This window comes from Ahaetulla prasina, chromosome 1 (assembly GCF_028640845.1).
Source record: "Ahaetulla prasina isolate Xishuangbanna chromosome 1, ASM2864084v1, whole genome shotgun sequence".
Taxonomy (NCBI): Eukaryota; Metazoa; Chordata; class Lepidosauria; order Squamata; family Colubridae; genus Ahaetulla; species Ahaetulla prasina.
In genome coordinates, this window is record NC_080539.1 from 286807944 (window position 1) to 286826872 (window position 18929).

The 18929-nt window shown below is 35.9% G+C and overlaps 1 protein-coding gene and 1 long non-coding RNA gene across 2 annotated transcripts in view; one reads left to right on the forward strand and one right to left on the reverse strand.

The window, feature by feature from the left end:
- The window catches only part of PDHX (pyruvate dehydrogenase complex component X), a 57560-nt gene that overhangs the window by 35557 nt on the left and 3074 nt on the right, over positions 1-18929 (forward strand). Inside the window, exons 8-10 of the mRNA XM_058161648.1 lie at positions 6172-6230; positions 9221-9379; positions 13521-13585. Coding sequence (XP_058017631.1) covers positions 6172-6230; positions 9221-9379; positions 13521-13585 — 283 coding nt within the window. The remainder of the gene's footprint in view (positions 1-6171; positions 6231-9220; positions 9380-13520; positions 13586-18929) is intronic.
- Positions 13-18015, reverse strand: LOC131187414 (uncharacterized). Its single transcript, XR_009152546.1, has 4 exons — positions 15242-18015; positions 13043-13124; positions 6263-6409; positions 13-5822 (listed from the first exon to the last, which is right to left on the reverse strand). It is a non-coding gene; the product is annotated as an uncharacterized LOC131187414 (long non-coding RNA).

Here is an 18929-nt window from a genome sequence, read left to right on the forward strand (position 1 = left end):
AAAAACTCTTTCTATTTTTTAAAACCAAGTATTAAAATTCTGATCTGTCTACTCAGCTATGCTGCATTTACTGCAGGGCGCCTCAAGCTTTTCTGAAAAGAAACAAAATGCCTGTCAAAATTCTGCCTTTGATCTTATATGTAGATGAGTATTTTTGTTTGCATGTGTGACATCTCTTGCAATTAGCATGGATAGTTGTTAATTGGTTTTGATAACAACTGTCCCGCTGTTATTGTCGCAGAGGATTTCTACTTAATTTATCTATTTTTTTGCTTAAGAGTTAAGTAATTGTACACCTATCCACAAAAAGAAGCTGCACATTCCACTATAAACCTATTCACTTGAATGGTTTTACATTTTGAATGAAGCATTTGAAGGTTACCGCTTAATTAGCAGCCTTAGGAGGTGCAGAGGGCAAATTCTTTCATTAGTATTCTAAACAGGTACGATTATTTAAATGATGATGTTTTTCCACTTCAGCCAGCCCTGGTGAGCTTTACTGTATGTGTGTTTTTTGAATACTTTTTACTAAGTAATTCTGCAACTGATGAGGCGGGGGGGGAAGGGGGGAGATAGAATTCCAGCTTTTAGTTTTGCCCACAAGAGATTTCTCTTGTTGCATATTGCTTTGCATAGAGTTTTGAATGTGTGTGTCATATTTTTTCCTTAATCCTGGTAAACTATACTCATTACAGCAATTTGGAAGAAAGATACCAAAATTCAGGGTTAATGGTTGGTTATATTTTTCTGGAATTTAGATTTTTCCTTAAACATATATGGAAAAGTTTATACATAATGAACTTATACAGTATCTTATAGAACAGACACTGTGCTCAGTTGAATTATTGGTTTGGAGGAATTTTTTACTGGTTTCAAAATATTATTGATTTAAATTTAGAACCAGAGAAACCACAGACTATCCACTGTTTTCAAAAGAGTTAGATTTACTTCTTTCCGCGTCATATTCTTTGCCTAAGTATGATAGGTCTGCATAAAAAAAGGTGATAATCATTCATTAAGGTATACTGCAAATATTGTCATGTGTATTTATTTTTAAAGTTATCTATTTTCCTTTGTATGATATATTATCGTGTCCTAAAATAAAAATTTTCCTTAGTTTCAAAAGTATTTTACCACGCTGATGTGACATTTAAAAGAGAGAGTTTGTTTAAACCCACTTTCATATATTGGACTAATTAACAATAAAAGCAGAATAAAAACAGTATTAGCAATATAATAATGCAAAAGAAAAATAGAAAGCTAAGTGATTAAGTTATAAAGAGAACATTCAGAATACTTGCTCAAAAATTTCCTTGCCTCTTTCAAAGATTAACAGCCAACCATCTACATCTGCATTTCACATGTGTAATTGTATAATTCTTTTATCCAGCCTCTATGCCCCAAATATATACTATACATCTAGAAACCTTAATAATGTCCAAGCACTGGGGAAAAGCCAGGGCAAACATATGCCTTTTTAATGCACAGCTGTCATCCAAAGTCATATTCATAACTGTTGGTATAAATCCAAAATGTGACAGTAATGGGATACTCCAAACCCTACTAGTTAATATTCCAATTCATGAGTTTCATCTTAGCAAGGCAGTTGCTCTGTTATTTATTATTCTCTGAGGTTTGAATAATATTTTTATTGTTGTAATGACCACATTTAAGATCACAGTGAATTGAATATTGTATTATTTAAAGCAACCTTCCACTGGTTTCAGTGGAAAGGAAATTCATCTCATTTGTTGAAATGAACTATGACTCACAAAAGTGCTTTTTAATAACATCCTAGTTGTACTGCCAGACTCTTTCTTATAGGTTGCATTGGTAACTAGTAAATTGGTAGGGTCAAGTTGGAGTCAGGTGGGACAGAAATCAAATCAAATAATATCAGTTTCATCAATTTCCTATTAAGAGAAAGGCTGTTGGCTTAGGAGCCATGACTAATTCTTCCATAACTTCCATCCATTATGGAATTTCCATAAGTAGCAATACCATCTGGACCTCATAGATTGTATAACAAATACTTGCGCTGAATGAAATGCCAAAAAGCACTCTGGAGAAAAACTGATTTATTTTTTCATTCTGCAAAAGTTGTTTAAAGGCCCTTTATTTTAGATTAGGTTAATCTAAAATAGTAGTACTATCAAAGGCCCAGTTTACCCAAAAGATTGATTTGCCTGCATTTTCAAAATTGGGAAAATCCCAAAATATAATATTTTAGTGATTATTAAGGCTAGGCTGTATCTTAGGATTTCACTATGGTCAAATAATAATTCTTTTGCTGAGAATAGTTGAGAATAGAGAATAGTGGTCAAAACTTGGATAACTGCCTAGCGATAAGCCTGAAAGTATGAGAACTTAAAGCCACTTTCTATATCTGTCTATAAAGCATAACATATTATCTGCATGTAGTAGAATATAATTCTCCAATTCTTTCATAGTTCCACTTTTTGAAACAGTAACAGCAAAAGAGAAAAAAGAAAAAAAATCTGAACAAACTAGGCATATGAACTGTAAATCAAGTATTGATATATCAAACTTTCCAATTTAAGTATCATTAATTGAGTGTCAGTTCCATTTTGTTTGGTGTGCCTTATCTGTTTATTGTATACAGTTTGGATCATGTGCTTGACTGGGTGATAGATCATATGCCACGATGTAAAAAAGATGCTGAGACTCTAGAAAGAGTGCAGAGAAGAGCAACAAAGATGATTAGGGAACTGGAGGCTAAAACATATGAAGGAATTGGATATGTCTAGTTTAATGAAAAGAAGGACTAGGGGAGACATGATAGCAGTGTTCCAATATCTCAGGGGCTGCCACAGAGAAGTGGGAGTTGGGCTGTTCTCCAAAGCACCTGAGGGTAGAACAAGAAGCAATGGGTGGAAACTGATCAAGGAAAGAAGCAACTTAGAACTAAGGAGAAATTTCCTGACAGTTAGAACAATTAATAAGTGGAACGACTTGCCTGCAGAAGTTGTGAATGCTCCAACACTGGAAATTTTTAAGAAAATGTTGGATAACCATCTGTCTGAGATGATGTAGGGTTTCCTGCCTGGGCAGGGGGTTGGACTAGAAGGCCTCCAAGGTCCCTTCCAACTCTGTTGTTATTATTATTATTATTATATACAGATCCATTGATCTGTTAAAGGGACCATTAATGTTCAAAGTCACTAAAAGGTTGATTGGTCAAGAGAGACCTTCAATCACCAACCAACTTCTGGGTTCAAAACTTATGCAGACTACAAATACAGCCAGGCACTTCCTCTTCTGAATTTTTCACCAAAGAAAGCTTGATGGTACATGGGGTCAAATATCTGCAAAACAACCCTGATCAATATATTGGCATTGATCTCCCAAAGCCCAGACAATCCAACCAACAAGTTGTACAGTTTTAATTCAATCAACAATTTCTGGTATTTAAAACAAAAATAACATTCACCCAGTTTTTTTTGTAAAGATACTGATTTGTTTGAACCTAGCCATTACACTGAGCACCAAAGAATTGAGACCTTTGAACTATGGTACTGGAGAAGACTCCTGCGAGTCCCTTGGACTGCAAGGCGATCAAACCAGTCAGTCCTAGAGGAGATCAACCCTGACTGCTCTTTAGAAGACCAGATCCTGAAGGTGAAACTCAAATACTTAGACCACCTAATGAGAAAGAAGGACTCACTGGAGAAGAGCCTAATGCTGGGAAAGATTGAGGGCAAAAGAAGAACAGGACAACAGAGAACGAGGTGACTGGATGGAGTCACCGAAGCAGTAGGCATGAGCTTAAATGGACTCCAGAGGATGGTAGAGGACAGGAAGGCCTGGAGGAACATTGTCCATGCGGCCGCGATGGGTCGGACACAACTTGGCAACTAACAACAACAAGCCATTGCACTGAATTGTTGACTTTTGTACATTCATATACTAACCACTTGTATTTGTGGTTGCAGCATCATTTTAAGATGGTAAAAGTTGCTACAGTAAAGAAGTATGTTAACAATAAAACAATATCACATGCTGTAAAATGATTGTGTAATATAGAAAAAGGGATCAGTGACTGATCAGCTAAAGAAAATAAACTTATTACTGTCTCAAAATTTAGAACTACCAAGAATCAGTGTGCATCATCAAGCTAACTATTAACCAAGAAGAAATGGTTTTATGATAGTTAAATCTTTTAGATTTTGCAGCTTGCGGATAAAGTTCCTTTCTGCTCTCTGTTACCGTTAACCCGATTTTAAGGATTTGTGGATGGCTTTATGTCATTTAAATAGCAGTAGCCCCAAGGTCATCACAGACTGAGATGTCACCTACTTATGACTGAACAGATATAAAACAATCATTTTGATTCTTCCACTTCATGCTTGACGGGATTTATAATGCCTCTTTTGGAGCTTATTTTCAGATTTAAGAATAGATTTGGAAATAATGGAAGATTGATACATGAACGTTACAAATTGTAAAAAGTTATAATGCGTATTTTTCATTCACTGATTACTTTCTGGCTTTGTTTCTCTTAAAATTATGAATTATAACAATAATTTATGAATGAATGTATGAATCATATCCTAATGTTACTAAAAATAACAGCTTCAGCTTCATTATGCAGATCTGCACACAATATACAGGTAGTTCTGTTAATTTCTGTTCAATTAGGTGTAATTATTATAACGTTTCAATATTCTGTGCTCACAAATTATGTTTGTACATCAGCTATGTTTCAGTACATAACATTCAAAGGGATTTTATGTTCTATTTTGGTAGTATTCTTTGCTTCCATTATATTTTGTTTAATTTCATTTAATTTTATTTATATGCTGTCATGCTCTGGGTGGTTTACAAAGAGTAAGAGTGGGTATTTAAAATATATAAAAACAAGAAGTATCAGGTTGTTATATTTTTAAAAAATCACACAACACACACATGTATGTATGCATATAGCTTTTTATTTCATTTTTATTTCATCCTACAGTAGTGATATTCCCAAAAAAAAAAAGTGAGTTTAAGCCAGGGTTGCTTGCATGAAAACAGATGTTAAAATTGATTCCTGGAGGCTTGACATATTATTAATCATGGCTTGAAGAAACATTATTTGAAATGAAATAGATAATCTATAAATTCCACAAAAATGTACATCGACATGAATGTGATTTTGCATTTAATGGGGGAGTTGGATCTCCCTGCCTTGGATAATCTATTAACTCAAGGTTTTACTTTATGTGATTTAATTCTGTAATGAAATTTTCTACGGTATGCTTAGACAATGTCACAGAGATTGCTTGGTCCTCGCATGGGAAAATATCAGGTATCAAGTAAAGTGAAAAGTTAAAAAAAACTATTGAAGCAGGTAATGACAGGCTCTTTCTGCATTGTTCATAGGTGTAGTTATAAAGAGGCTGTCCTTGTTAGACGGAAGATAATTACGAAGCAATGAACAAATAAGCATGGCCCAGTGGCTAAGATGCTGAGCTTGTCGATTGAAAGGTTGGCAGTTCAGCGGTTTGAATCCCTAGTGCTGCATAACAGAGTGAGCTCCCGTTACTTGCCCCAGCTTCTGCCAACCTAGCAGTTTGAAAGCACTTAAAAATGCAAGTAGAAAAATAAGGACCACCTTTGGTGGAAAGGTAACAACATTCCGTGCGCCTTTGGTGTTTAGTCATGCTGGCCACATGAGCACGGAGACGTCTTCGGATAGTGCTGGCTCTTCAGCTTTGAAATGGAGATGAGCACCGCCCCCTAGAGTCAGGAACTACTAGCACATATGTGCAAGAGCCCATATAAAGGTACAGATTTACAAAAATGCATAAGCAATCGTCTCCCTAATTGAGATAAAAATAAAAGGAGGAGGAAGTGAGATATATTCAGATTTGCAAAACTCTGTTACTATAGTCATTCGGATAAAAGTAATTTTAGGCCTTCATGGTGTCTGTTTCCTGATCCAGTCTACCTTATAGGGCTGCATTAGCCAAGCTCATGAAATCACCATGAGTGGGGCTCAGCCCCAAAGGAAATTGTGTTATGGCACAAATACATTTTGAATTTCAAATATGTGATACCGTGAAAATGCTACTGTGAAGATAAATAATTATAATGTTTTAACCATATGATTTTCCATGTCTAGAATCCTAGTTTTCCTATTAAATTATAATTTATTTCTCTTTCACACAGATGATGTTAAAGTATCTATAAATGACTTTATTATCAAGGCAACTGCAGTGACCCTGAAAGTAAGTAAATCAGTCCTTCAAAATATACACACCTGATTTCTGCCACCTTAACTATTTCTTAAACCTGTATTTTTCTGGGATTGTGTTCCAGATCAGGAAAAGATGTTTCTTAAAGATGCTGTATCAGATACAGTGAATGTTTCCAAGCCAACTACACAGCACCTTTGAACAACTCCTGCCTTGGAGAAAAATTGCACAAAATACGTTAAGCAAATATATCTATAAGGCTTTTCTTTTTTGTGCATTTACCAATACATTACAAGATTGTTTTCAACAATATTTTATAAAATATCATGAGATTTGAGATTATTCTTGTAATTCCTCTTTATTAAATATTATGGATGGACACTGATATTGGTGATCACTGGCACTATATTATCTTTTCTACAATATCCTTCAAGTAATGATAAGTTTAACTAAATATATTTTTCAATTGTTTTCCAACTATTGTACTGTATAATATCTAGCTATATAGGTTTATATCCTTTGGTTCAATGACTGTTGTTCCTACTGATAAGGGATTTAGCCCTCTAGAGAAAGAAACAAATATTCCTTCCAAAAAATTATTTTAATTTCAGTTTATATTCTAGGATTTCCAAACCATTACATCTATTTGTTTGATATTCACTTGTATCTAAGTTCAGTTCAAGATGCAATGTGTTTAGTTGGCCTTTATGGAAAAAATAAAAGGAACGTGGTGGCTTAGTGGGTAAGACGCTGAGCTTGTCAATAAAAAAGGTCGGCTGTTAAGCGGTTCGAATCCCTAGTGCCGTGTAACAGAGTGAGCTCCCATTATTTGTCCCAGCTTCTGCCAACCTAGCTGTTTGAAAGCATGTAAAAAATGTAAGTAAAAAATTAGGGACCACCTTTGGTGGAAAGGTAACAAGATTCCGTGCGCCTTTGGCGTTGAGTCATGCCAGCCACATGGCCATGGAGACATTTTCGGACAGCTCTGGCTCTTCGGCTTTGAAACGGAGATGAGCACCGCCCCCTAGAGTCGGGAACGACTAGCACATATGTGTGAGGGGAACCTTTACCTTTACCTTATGGAGAAAATAGGCAAAATCCTTAAATGAAAGGATTTGTTTCCATAAGTATAATAAAGAAAACTTAATACTGACTTTCCACTAGTTCCTATTTTTTCTAACCCATCGACATTGATTTTTATAATATATTTTAGAATTCCTTAGTCCATAAGGATCTTTCAGTAGTGTACCATTTGTGTTGAATTTGATCTTTTATGTGGATAGTAATAAATACTATTTATTCAAGATATAATCATAAGATAAGATACACTGTTTCAACTTTTCAAATAGTCATGTGGAGGTTTGCTTGCTTTTGCCACTGTGAAAATCAATTCTAAATATTGTGGGAGACTTCTATGCAGCATACATTATGTGGTGTGAAAAATTGCAACTGAAAGAAGAAATTGGCAGTGGCAGTTTGTCAGTGCATACATTGGTGTGATTAAGGCCTGTGTGGCTCTCATTGAATCAGTGTCGGCTAACGCTTATTAGGAGAATATTACAAATTGAATTGAAGAGTCAGATCTGCTTGTTTTTAAAATTAGCTGCCTATTTCACTATTCCAGTGAAAGCTCAAAATATTAAAGGGGAAAAACCTTTAAAAAAAACCCAAACTGAATTTTAAAATGTTAAGAGTTGACTTTTGAAATTAAGGTTTCAAATTAAACAGATCTAATTGGTTCGCCTTTCAATATGGTTATGTGATTCCCCCCACACCTTTTAATTTTTAAAAAATATTTAGCTCTTTTCTTTTTTGTGCATTTACCAATACATTACAAGATTGTTTTCAACAATATTTTATAAAATATCATGAGATTTGAGATTATTCTTGTAATTCCTCTTTATTAAATATTATGGATGGACACTGATATTGGTGATCACTGGCACTATATTATCTTTTCTACAATGTCCTTCAAGTAATGATAAGTTTAACTAAATATATTTTTCAATTGTTTTCCAACTATTGTACTGTATAATATCTAGCTATATAGGTTTATATCCTTTGGTTCAATGACTGTTGTTCCTACTGATAAGGGATTTAGTCCTCTAGAGAAAGAAACAAATATTCCTTCCAAAAATATTTAGCTCTTTTCTTTTCTCCTCCTGATTTAAATGGGAGCAGAAATTCTATAAATCTTCCGTTAGGTTTTGGGCAGAATGTCACACAGTTCTTTACTAGCAAGGAACAAAATGAGAGTTGCCCTCCAACAAGTTTGAATTCTGTTAATAAAGAAAACTTAATACTGACTTTCCACTAGTTCCTATTTTTTCTAACCCATCGACATTGATTTTTATAATATATTTTAGAATTCCTTAGTCCATAAGGATCTTTCAGTAGTGTACCATTTGTGTTGAATTTGATCTTTTATGTGGATAGTAATAAATACTATTTATTCAAGATATAATCATAAGATAAGATACACTGTTTCAACTTTTCAAATAGTCATGTGGAGGTTTGCTTGCTTTTGCAATGAAACATCTTTATACCTCTAATTTCATAAGGCAAAGGTGATGAGACTTATTTGTTTATGGCAGATGGTCACCAGTCTTTCTTGAGGTAAACATCTAAACCTCATGGCTCCACAAATCATCTTCCTCCTTCCTAGTCTCTGCTGACTAGCTTGCAGAGAAGGATTGTGAAGAGATCAATATTTGTCATTCTGCCTTTGCAGAAACTGCATAAGCCCATCTACTGTGTGGTTGCCTGCAGCTGTAATTGCCTGTGACCATAATTTGCATTCATCTTTTGTGACAAAATTGATATACACTAATAAGATAAGTCTATTTTTAGAGTCATTTGGCCTTTTTCTTGCTATTATTAACTTGATCTTGCTTAAGGCAAATCATTTCCCATATGTTATTGCTTCTATCACCACAATTCTAAAAGGCTTTTTAAAACTTCATAATTGGTTTCAATGCTGTTTTTTTAACATCTGTGCACTCTTCTGTTTCTGTTTGTTCCAGCAAATGCCAGATGTGAACGTGACCTGGAATGGAGAAGGCCCCCAGCAGCTGCAATCAATAGATATTTCTATAGTTACGGCAACAGACCAAGGTTTTATTACACCTATCATAAAGGATGCTGCATCCAAGGGAATTCAGGAAATTGCTGCTTCTGCAGAGGTGTGTCTTCAAATACCCAGGCCTCTTTTAGTTCAACAATTGAATTGAAGAGTCAGATCTGCTTGTTTTTAAAATTAGCTGCCTATTTCACTATTCCAGTGAAAGCTCAAAATATTAAAGGGGAAAAACCTTTAAAAAAAACCCAAACTGAATTTTAAAATGTTAAGAGTTGACTTTTGAAATTAAGGTTTCATATTAAACAGATCTAATTGGTTCGCCTTTCAATATGGTTATGTGATTCCCCCCACACCTTTTAATTTTTAAAAAATATTTAGCTCTTTTCTTTTCTCCTCCTGATTTAAATGGGAGCAGAAATTCTATAAATCTTCCGTTAGGTTTTTGGGCAGAATGTCACACAGTTCTTTACTAGCAAGGAACAAAATGAGAGTTGCCCTCCAACAAGTTTGAATTCTGTTAATAATGTAACCCAGAAACTGCATAAGCCCATCTACTGTGTGGTTGCCTGCAGCTGTAATTGCCTGTGACCATAATTTGCATTCATCTTTTGTGACAAAATTGATATACACTAATAAGATAAGTCTATTTTTAGAGTCATTTGGCCTTTTTCTTGCTATTATTAACTTGATCTTGCTTAAGGCAAATCATTTCCCATATGTTATTGCTTCTATCACCACAATTCTAAAAGGCTTTTTAAAACTTCATAATTGGTTTCAATGCTGTTTTTTTAACATCTGTGCACTCTTCTGTTTCTGTTTGTTCCAGCAAATGCCAGATGTGAACGTGACCTGGAATGGAGAAGGCCCCCAGCAGCTGCAATCAATAGATATTTCTATAGTTACGGCAACAGACCAAGGTTTTATTACACCTATCATAAAGGATGCTGCATCCAAGGGAATTCAGGAAATTGCTGCTTCTGCAGAGGTGTGTCTTCAAATACCCAGGCCTCTTTTAGTTCAACAATTGAATTATATGGTTTCTAAGAAAACGTCCACTGTTCTTTGATTATGTCTTTTTGGCTGGCTTTAAGATAGAGAACAAGATTGATTTACAAAGATCACAAATCTTGAATAGAAGGCAATAAACTCTGTATACCATTGTGGCACAGTAACCTATCAATAACTCATTTATGATTCAGGAGGCATTGATCTAGTGCATGTTAATACAAATAACAGCTTCAGCTTCATTATGCAGATCTGCACACAATATACAGGTAGTTCTGTTAATTTCTGTTCAATTAGGTGTAATTATTATAACGTTTCAATATTCTGTGCTCACAAATTATGTTTGTACATCAGCTATGTTTCAGTACATAACATTCAAAGGGATTTTATGTTCTATTTTGGTAGTATTCTTTGCTTCCATTATATTTTGTTTAATTTCATTTAATTTTATTTATATGCTGTCATGCTCTGGGTGGTTTACAAAGAGTAAGAGTGGGTATTTAAAATATATAAAAACAAGAAGTATCAGGTTGTTATATTTTTAAAAAATCACACAACACACACATGTATGTATGCATATAGCTTTTTATTTCATTTTTATTTCATCCTACAGTAATGATATTCCAAAAAAAAAAAGTGAGTTTAAGCCAGGGTTGCTTGCATGAAAACAGATGTTAAAATTGATTCCTGGAGGCTTGACATATTATTAATCATGGCTTGAAGAAACATTATTTGAAATGAAATAGATAATCTATAAATTCCACAAAAATGTACATCGACATGAATGTGATTTTGCATTTAATGGGGGAGTTGGATCTCCCTGCCTTGGATAATCTATTAACTCAAGGTTTTACTTTATGTGATTTAATTCTGTAATGAAATTTTCTACGGTATGCTTAGACAATGTCACAGAGATTGCTTGGTCCTCGCATGGGAAAATATCAGGTATCAAGAAAAGTTAAAAAAAACTATTGAAGCAGGTAATGAGAAGGAAGGACTCACTGGAGAAGAGCCTAATGCTGGGAAAGATTGATGGCAAAAGAAGAAAGGGATGACAGAGAATGAGGTGGCTTGATGGAGTCACTGAAGCAGTAGGCGTGAGCTTAAATGTACTCCAGAGGATGGTAGAGGATAGGAAGGCCTGGAGGAACGTTGTTCATGGGGTCGCGATGGGATTCATCCAAGAAGCTTCTTCAGCTTTGGGAAATGGTGAGCATGAAGCTTCTTGGATGAAAAGTGAAATGTCTTCAAAGAAAAACAAGAAAGTCCAGTTGCCTCTTGAAAAACATACCTTTGGGAGAACCTAAGAAAACTGGACTTTGCTTTTTCAAACCACCTATTGGGTTCTTGCTAGACTGAAGAGCATTTGTAGTCTTATGGAATTAAGAATTACAGTGGATACTTTTTGGAAACATATTTTGTGGGATTTGGAGAATCTTCTGTAAACTTGCAGATTTCACAAAAGACCTTAGAAGATTTAATATTGAAAAATGGATCAATCATAATAATTTCCTCCTTTTGAAATGAAACATCTTTATACCTCTAATTTCATAAGGCAAAGGTGATGAGACTTATTTGTTTATGGCAGATGGTCACCAGTCTTTCTTGAGGTAAACATCTAAACCTCATGGCTCCACAAATCATCTTCCTCCTTCCTAGTCTCTGCTGACTAGCTTGCAGAGAAGGGATTGTGAAGAGATCAATATTTGTCATTCTGCCTTTGCAGAAACTGCAAAGAGAGACTTAGTCTGCTTCCCCACATAGACCTTCAAACAAAATATGACTGTTTTACCAAATTTAAAAATGCTGTTCCAAGAAAACCAGTTCATTATATAATCTGTGATAAGAGTACAATTTTATATCGGATGTAAGGTGTTTTAAATAAATTGCTTGTGCCCACTTCAGTTGATTAGCACTCGCTTTGAATACAAGTTCATTACTTTGCTATTAAATATGTTCTTCGGGGACACGTTTTAAGAAATTGGCAAAAATTCAGTTCAGTTTCCCTTTAATTCACATATACAGCTTCTGTATTTTGAACAAAATGTACCAGAAATCAAAAGTTGTTTTATTGTGTGAGTGATTGATTGAGTCCTTTTACTTTAATTGATATTTAAAAAATATTTAAAAAATATTTAAAAACAAAGTACATAATGTTTTGTTCTCTCTATCTATTGTGGCACTAAGTTGATTTGGGGAACAGATAAGTAAAAGAGCATTTGGATAAAATTGTAAATTCACAATAATGCCTATATCACAAACATTGGATCAATGTTTCTTAAAGTGTGGCCCTAGGATCCCTGGGGGGTTTCCTTAAGACCTATCCAGAGGTCCACAAATTCAAAATTATTTGCCAGCCTATGTTGAAAACTATTACAATATTAAAATTCCATCAAACAATAGTAAGAAGTGGTACTACAACTAATGTAGTAAAATTTTTAATATAGCAAACATTGATGAATGTCTCTCATACAAACAAAAGCTCTTAGCAGCCCTCCATACTTTTCTAAAGTGGGAAATGGTCCTGAGAGAAAAAAGTTCAAGAAACACTTATCTAGATAATTCTTAATTAATTCTTGCCATTTATTTGAATCTTTAAAATATCTCCTATAACTATCCTATTTTTAAGCATTCAGAAGGCAAGTTCTATTGTTTAATTCTGAAGTACCTAAATATGGTGTATAAAATTATAACACATCATGATTTTTGATGAGTTTTATTGCCTCCTGGGGGAAATTAATTAACACTGATTTATTCTCACCTGTCTGTTCTGAATCCTCCTGCAAGGCTTACATTTTTCTATGACATTTGCTATGATTTCTGTTGACATTTGGTGGGATTTCCTGTTAATATAAAAATGTTAATTTATAGCTATAGCGGAGTAATTGCTTCTGAATTTTTAGATTCTGTAAACAAGACAATGATAGATTTTGGATAACCACATATGCTCTCCATAAGGCAACATATGTGGAATTTTAAAAAGCAATTTAAGAAATCTCCATGAAATGTTTCCATATCTCTGCTTTACTGACAGTTCTTTTTCCACATGTGAAACTCATTCCCAGGAAATGCAAATATATGACTTCTTCTAACTGCCTCTCATAGATTGTGGCAACTGTCTGGATCTATCAGAATTTTCTCATAAAATTAGCAATCCAATCAAATGTGCATAAAAGCGTGTACTTTGTTGAAAGCCATGGTCATTTAAAATAATTTCTATTTGGATCTTGCTCCCTTAGGCTTTAGCAAAGAAAGCAAGAGAAGGGAAGTTACTTCCAGAAGAATACCAAGGAGGATCTTTGAGGTAATTTAAATGCAAACAAAATGATCGGGGGAGGGCGGTGGCGGTGGTGGAAATATTTGAGATAGTCTTTGTAAATTTCTTAAGTCTATGTTTTATAATCCCACCTCCATTATAAGGCCTATGAACAGAACAATGAATGGGGGTTACTTAATCTAGAAATAAGTACTCTATATTCTCTTCTGTTTTTTCCTGCTGTATTTTGAGATTGCTGTCAAGTTGTTTCTTGAATTTAATCCTGAAGCCTTTCAGTGGCTGTTTAGCAACTTTAATAATGCTCTATCTAGAATCTCTAACGGTATTTGGAGTATAGCATTGAATTATTAGGATTGTCACATTCATGAAAATGATTCACTCATAGTAAGCAAGCAAGTCAAAATACTTTTAAAGCTGACCCTAAAAAAAAAGGCCAAAAGACTTGGCATTTTCATTTATCAGTCCCGTGAATCTGAAATAACACTGTGTGGAACTAGCATAACTTGGAGGAATGACATTTATGCTAGATCACTGAATTGGAAACCGGTTAGCTTCAAACTGGAGATATTTTGAGTAAATTTAATGAATTTAATTAACCCTTAATTCTCCAAGGCCCTTATGCAGCACATATAGTTGAAGGGAAATACATATAAGGAAATACATTTCTACAGATATAATCTTGCAAGAATGGAAAACTGCATCCAGCCCACACTTTCATTACCTCTCATGCTTGGTAGATTGGTTGAGGATGGGATATTAAGGAGAGCAGACATCTCTCTCCCCCTCCCTCCACCCCCCCCCCCGGTTTGCCCTTCAGTGGTTATTTTCTTGAATAAGATAGTAGCTACAAGCTTTCAAGTGACCAGGAATAACAGGAAGAACTGCTTAGAGGTACAAGGAAAGCAACAAAATGAAAAACTCCTCTTTTGTCAGCATCGACCATATCTTACCTTTCCTAAGCAGATAAAACGTGTTGGACTGTTGCTAAAATGAAACAAGGTGTATGTGGTAGTTTTCTTCCCTTTAGAAAGGAAGACAGCCTTTTCTAATGGCATCTGATTTCCTTTCCAAACTGACTCAAAATCAGAAATTAGTGTGAGTGTAGTATTAAGAAGAAAAATGTTCCTCTAAAGCAGGGGTGAAATGCTCTCGGTTTGCACCGGCTCCCCCGATTAGGTAGCGATGGCAGCTGCTGGTTCGGAGGACTGGTAGCAAAAATCCCTGGCCCCGTCCCCCTGCCCCTGCTGAGCCGCACCATCAGCAGAGGTTTTTTTTTTTAAAAAAAGTTTTTCTTCAGCCAAAAACATGCCTTTAAAAGTAAAAAATAAAAAAACCCTCTGATGATCGTGGGAGCTGAGCAGGGATCATCAGAACACTTTAAAAGTTTTTTTAAAAAAAACCTCTTCAGCCGAAGGGGGAAAAAAGCTCCTCTGGCCATCCCAGCTGAGTTCCTCATCACCAGAACCTTAAAAAACATGTTTTCTACATGTTAAAACAGTTATTTTAAGAGGTTCTGGGCTGCTATGAGGGAACTTCAGCTGAGATCGTCAGATGAGCTGACTTTAAAACTTTTTTCCCTCTGGCGATCCCAGAGAAGTTTCCTGATCCTAGCAGGCTTTTAAAATCACTTTTTAACATCCCCCACTTACAAGAGCGCCCACCCAATGCCCCCTCCTCACTTACCTATAATTACTGCTCCTTTCGGGCTGGCAACACAGTGCTTACTTCAGCTACTGATTACAGCCTGCTTTGACTTCCTGCTTTGCTTAATGAGGAACTCTGGAAGATGAAGTCTACAAACCTAAAGTACTAAAGTTGGAGATCCCCTGATCTAAAAAAATAAATAAAAATAATAAAATAAAATATTTGTGCAACTTTCTGAGATTTGGTGTGTTTCTGTAGTGTTTCACTCTAACGACACAAACACACAAAATCTCACAAAGCTGTATGTGGCATTTTGTGTGTGTGTGAGTCAGTTGTGTTGTGTGTGTGTAAAGTGTGAAAGTGTGAGGTTCCTGCTTGTTGCAGGGGTCATTTTGGGTGAAGTGCAGCTGCTTTTACATTGTGTGTGAGTCAGTTGTGTTGTGTTGTGTTGTGTTGTGTTGTGTGTAAAGTGTGAAAGTTGGTTTTTGGTACCTCTTATTGTTTTGTATATTTTGTTATTTTTATTATTTATTGTTATTGACCACGCCCACTCAGTCATCTGACCACCAAGCCACGCCCACCAATTAAGCCACACCCACAGAACCGACAGGGAAAATTTTTAGATTTCACCCCTGCTCTAAAGGAAATCTTCTGTACATATGGACTTTTTGGGGAATGGAATGCTGTTTCGTTGCATATATTCATATTCTCTAAATCTTGATGGCAAGAATATGTCCAAAAAAAAAAATAACAGCATTTTTATTAGAGTTGTCATGTACAGTTTACAGACGAGACGATGGACCTTACCTGGCAAGGGGAAGATCATAAAACAGATTTGCAGACTACTTACATAAAAACAATGAAACGTATTTCATTGGTTCACTATATTTTAGTGCCAATACCATTTTATCAGATTTCCTAGTATTGATTCTGCTGCAATGGAACAAGAAAGGCTGCTTCCAGAGACCTTGAAATCCTCCTGATAGAGATTTTTCCTCACCTCATTAGACACCGGTATTGTAAAACCACAATACAACATTGTATTCTTGTAAACAAAAGAATCCTTTTTCCTCAAGCTGCAAAGAAACAGTATAAAACAGTATTAAACCCATGGCCTATATAAAGGATCTGCTTTCTGGCATTCTCTGAGTCAGGCAAAGTCTACCTTATATTGCTGAAGTCACTTTCTGGTCTCCTGCCTGCCTTGAGAACTTTGCTAGGACTTTGGCAGAGCTGCAGAGGCACGCCTGATATGGACTTCCCCGACCCGGCCGTCAGCGGAGGAGTGGGACACGACACATTGTTTTCTACTTATGTCTGGCCATTTGCCATTTTTTCATTAAAATAATCTCTAAAAATCAGCAGAGCACATGTGGCTCATTGATGTTCATGGGTCCCATATTGAGCAGCCAAACAATAGGTGTGAATGGGTAAGCCTTGCTAATAAAGGTTTGGCATTTAACAGCCTTAAACTGTTCCTCGTCAGCCAAATGTATCTCTTGTAGTGCTATAAAATCTATCGTATTATCTATTGCTAGTCTGCTTAGGTACTCACATTTATTTCTACTTAAGTATTCTATGTTTAGTTACAAAATATGGATCTGGCGTCCAATATATATTTTCAGTGAGTCCTTAAAGGACAGTTGTGATCTAATTGCTGTTTCCATAGTTTTGCACAGTGAGGGATGCAATATCCAGTTCGGTCGCTGTGTGTATAGACTTTTAGCTGCTCTGATGGAATATACTATCGTGGAGGTAGCTGTTATGTCCTCTTCGCCTCTGTCTGAACAATGGCTTAATTAGCCGGCTCTTATCAGCTCTGGCAGCAAAAGAGCCAGAGTCTACCAAGAGCCTTCGTTAGCTGCCAAGACGCTGGTGAGTCACAACCTTCAGCTCTAGTCAATCCATGGATTTGCCTGATACAAAGAGACACCCCAGCTCCTGCTGCCTTTTATATCCTGTGGGGTGTGGCTCCATGACTCAGCACTTCCTAGGCCAGCCCCTCCCCTGCTTCTGTTGTTCCCTTTTCTCCTGCCTACGAAACCTAGGATTCAGCCAAGCCTGATTGCTGTCAGCTGGGTCTGCAGGTGTGGCCTGGGGGAGAAAGAGTCAGGAGAAGGAGGCCTCGTTATCTCTTTCACCTGGCCTGCTTCTGGCTCCTGGAGCTGAGCCAGGGAGACCGGTGCTTCCGACATAAGTCCTGACGGCCCTTCCCACTCACTGTCCAAGTCACTTTCTGGCAGCAGGCCTGGCTCCAAGGCACTTTCGGGCATGGGGTCAGGTTCGGGGGTGGGAGCCACCCAGTAGCCTACACTTCGTATCCCTGAGGTGATCTCATCGCAGCCACAACAGAAACAGTTAAAATGATTAGCTTCCTTTGATATCAAATTATAATATCTATCCCATTGCAATTCTATGGCACCATATTATGGTGATCTTCTTACGGTTTTATCTTAATTTTATATTCCCTTCCTCCCTCACTGTGCTGATGCTTTATTTAAACTAAAATCATTGTATATCAATGATTGCATGGCTTCTGTAGATGCCATACATTAAATAAATAAAACTTAACAGCTATGCTAATGACTCAATAGCCATGTTTCATCACATGGAATTTTGAACCAGTTCTTACCCCCAAGTACCCCTATTCTCGTGTTGATGGAGAGTGAGACTACTTGACTGTTCTGTTCAAAACCAAATTCAAAATCCAGACTTAACCATCACAACATATTTATTTCTATCTACCTATACTAAACGGCTTCTGAATTATTTTTCCAAAGTGTCTTATTTTTCTATTTCTTGTCTTTTTTCCAACAAAAGCATCTCAGATCTTGGAATGTTCGGTATCAACAGTTTCATTGGTCTCGTAATGCCTCCTCAAGCCTGCATCTTAGCAGTGGGAGGATCTCGGACAGAACTCACTGTTGTGGAGGATGAAGATGGGAATGAGAAGGTTCAACAACACCAGCTCCTAACGATAACTCTGTCAAGGGATGGTCGAGTGATAGATGATGAACTAGCTTCTAAATTTTAGACACACTCAAGGCAAACTTGGAGAATCCAGTGCGTCTTGCTCTGTGTTAAAAGATAAAGATTTCATCCTGTGTTTGACAAAATATTGAAACTGAATTCCAAAAGAAGATAAAGACAACTAGGCACAGAAGCTAGGAAAATATGTATAGTGTGACATGGACAACTTAAACTGCTTATTTATTTAAATAAACTTTAAAAGATGTTTAATGATTTCTATCTCTTGGCTTTTATATGTTGAAGTACTATTGTGCATGTAACATCTACAAAATTGGTTCAGAGTAGTTTTAGAGTATATTCTAATATAAATGGGTATTGCCTGTGTATCATGTAGAACTCTTGGGTAAGACTGAATAGTACTAAAAGAAAAGAAGACCATCTTTCCTTCAAGCTAAACTTTTATCTAGGCTGAATACAAACCGTCTTTTAAGTCATACCAAACTGAGATGGCAAAATGTAATTGATCTGAGTCAAGTGTGTTACTGTTTAATTTTAAAAAAGCAGTTAGAATAGGATTCAGCTATAAGAGTCTGAGAATTCTGTATGAAGAATTATCTGCATACAAAAAATACAGTGACTAATAGTGATAAATAGTTATGAGAAGAAAATGCAGGGTGCCAAAATTCAATTACCTAACAATATTAATCATTAGACTTAAAGTACATTCTATATTCTATTCCTGTTAAACATGTTTTCT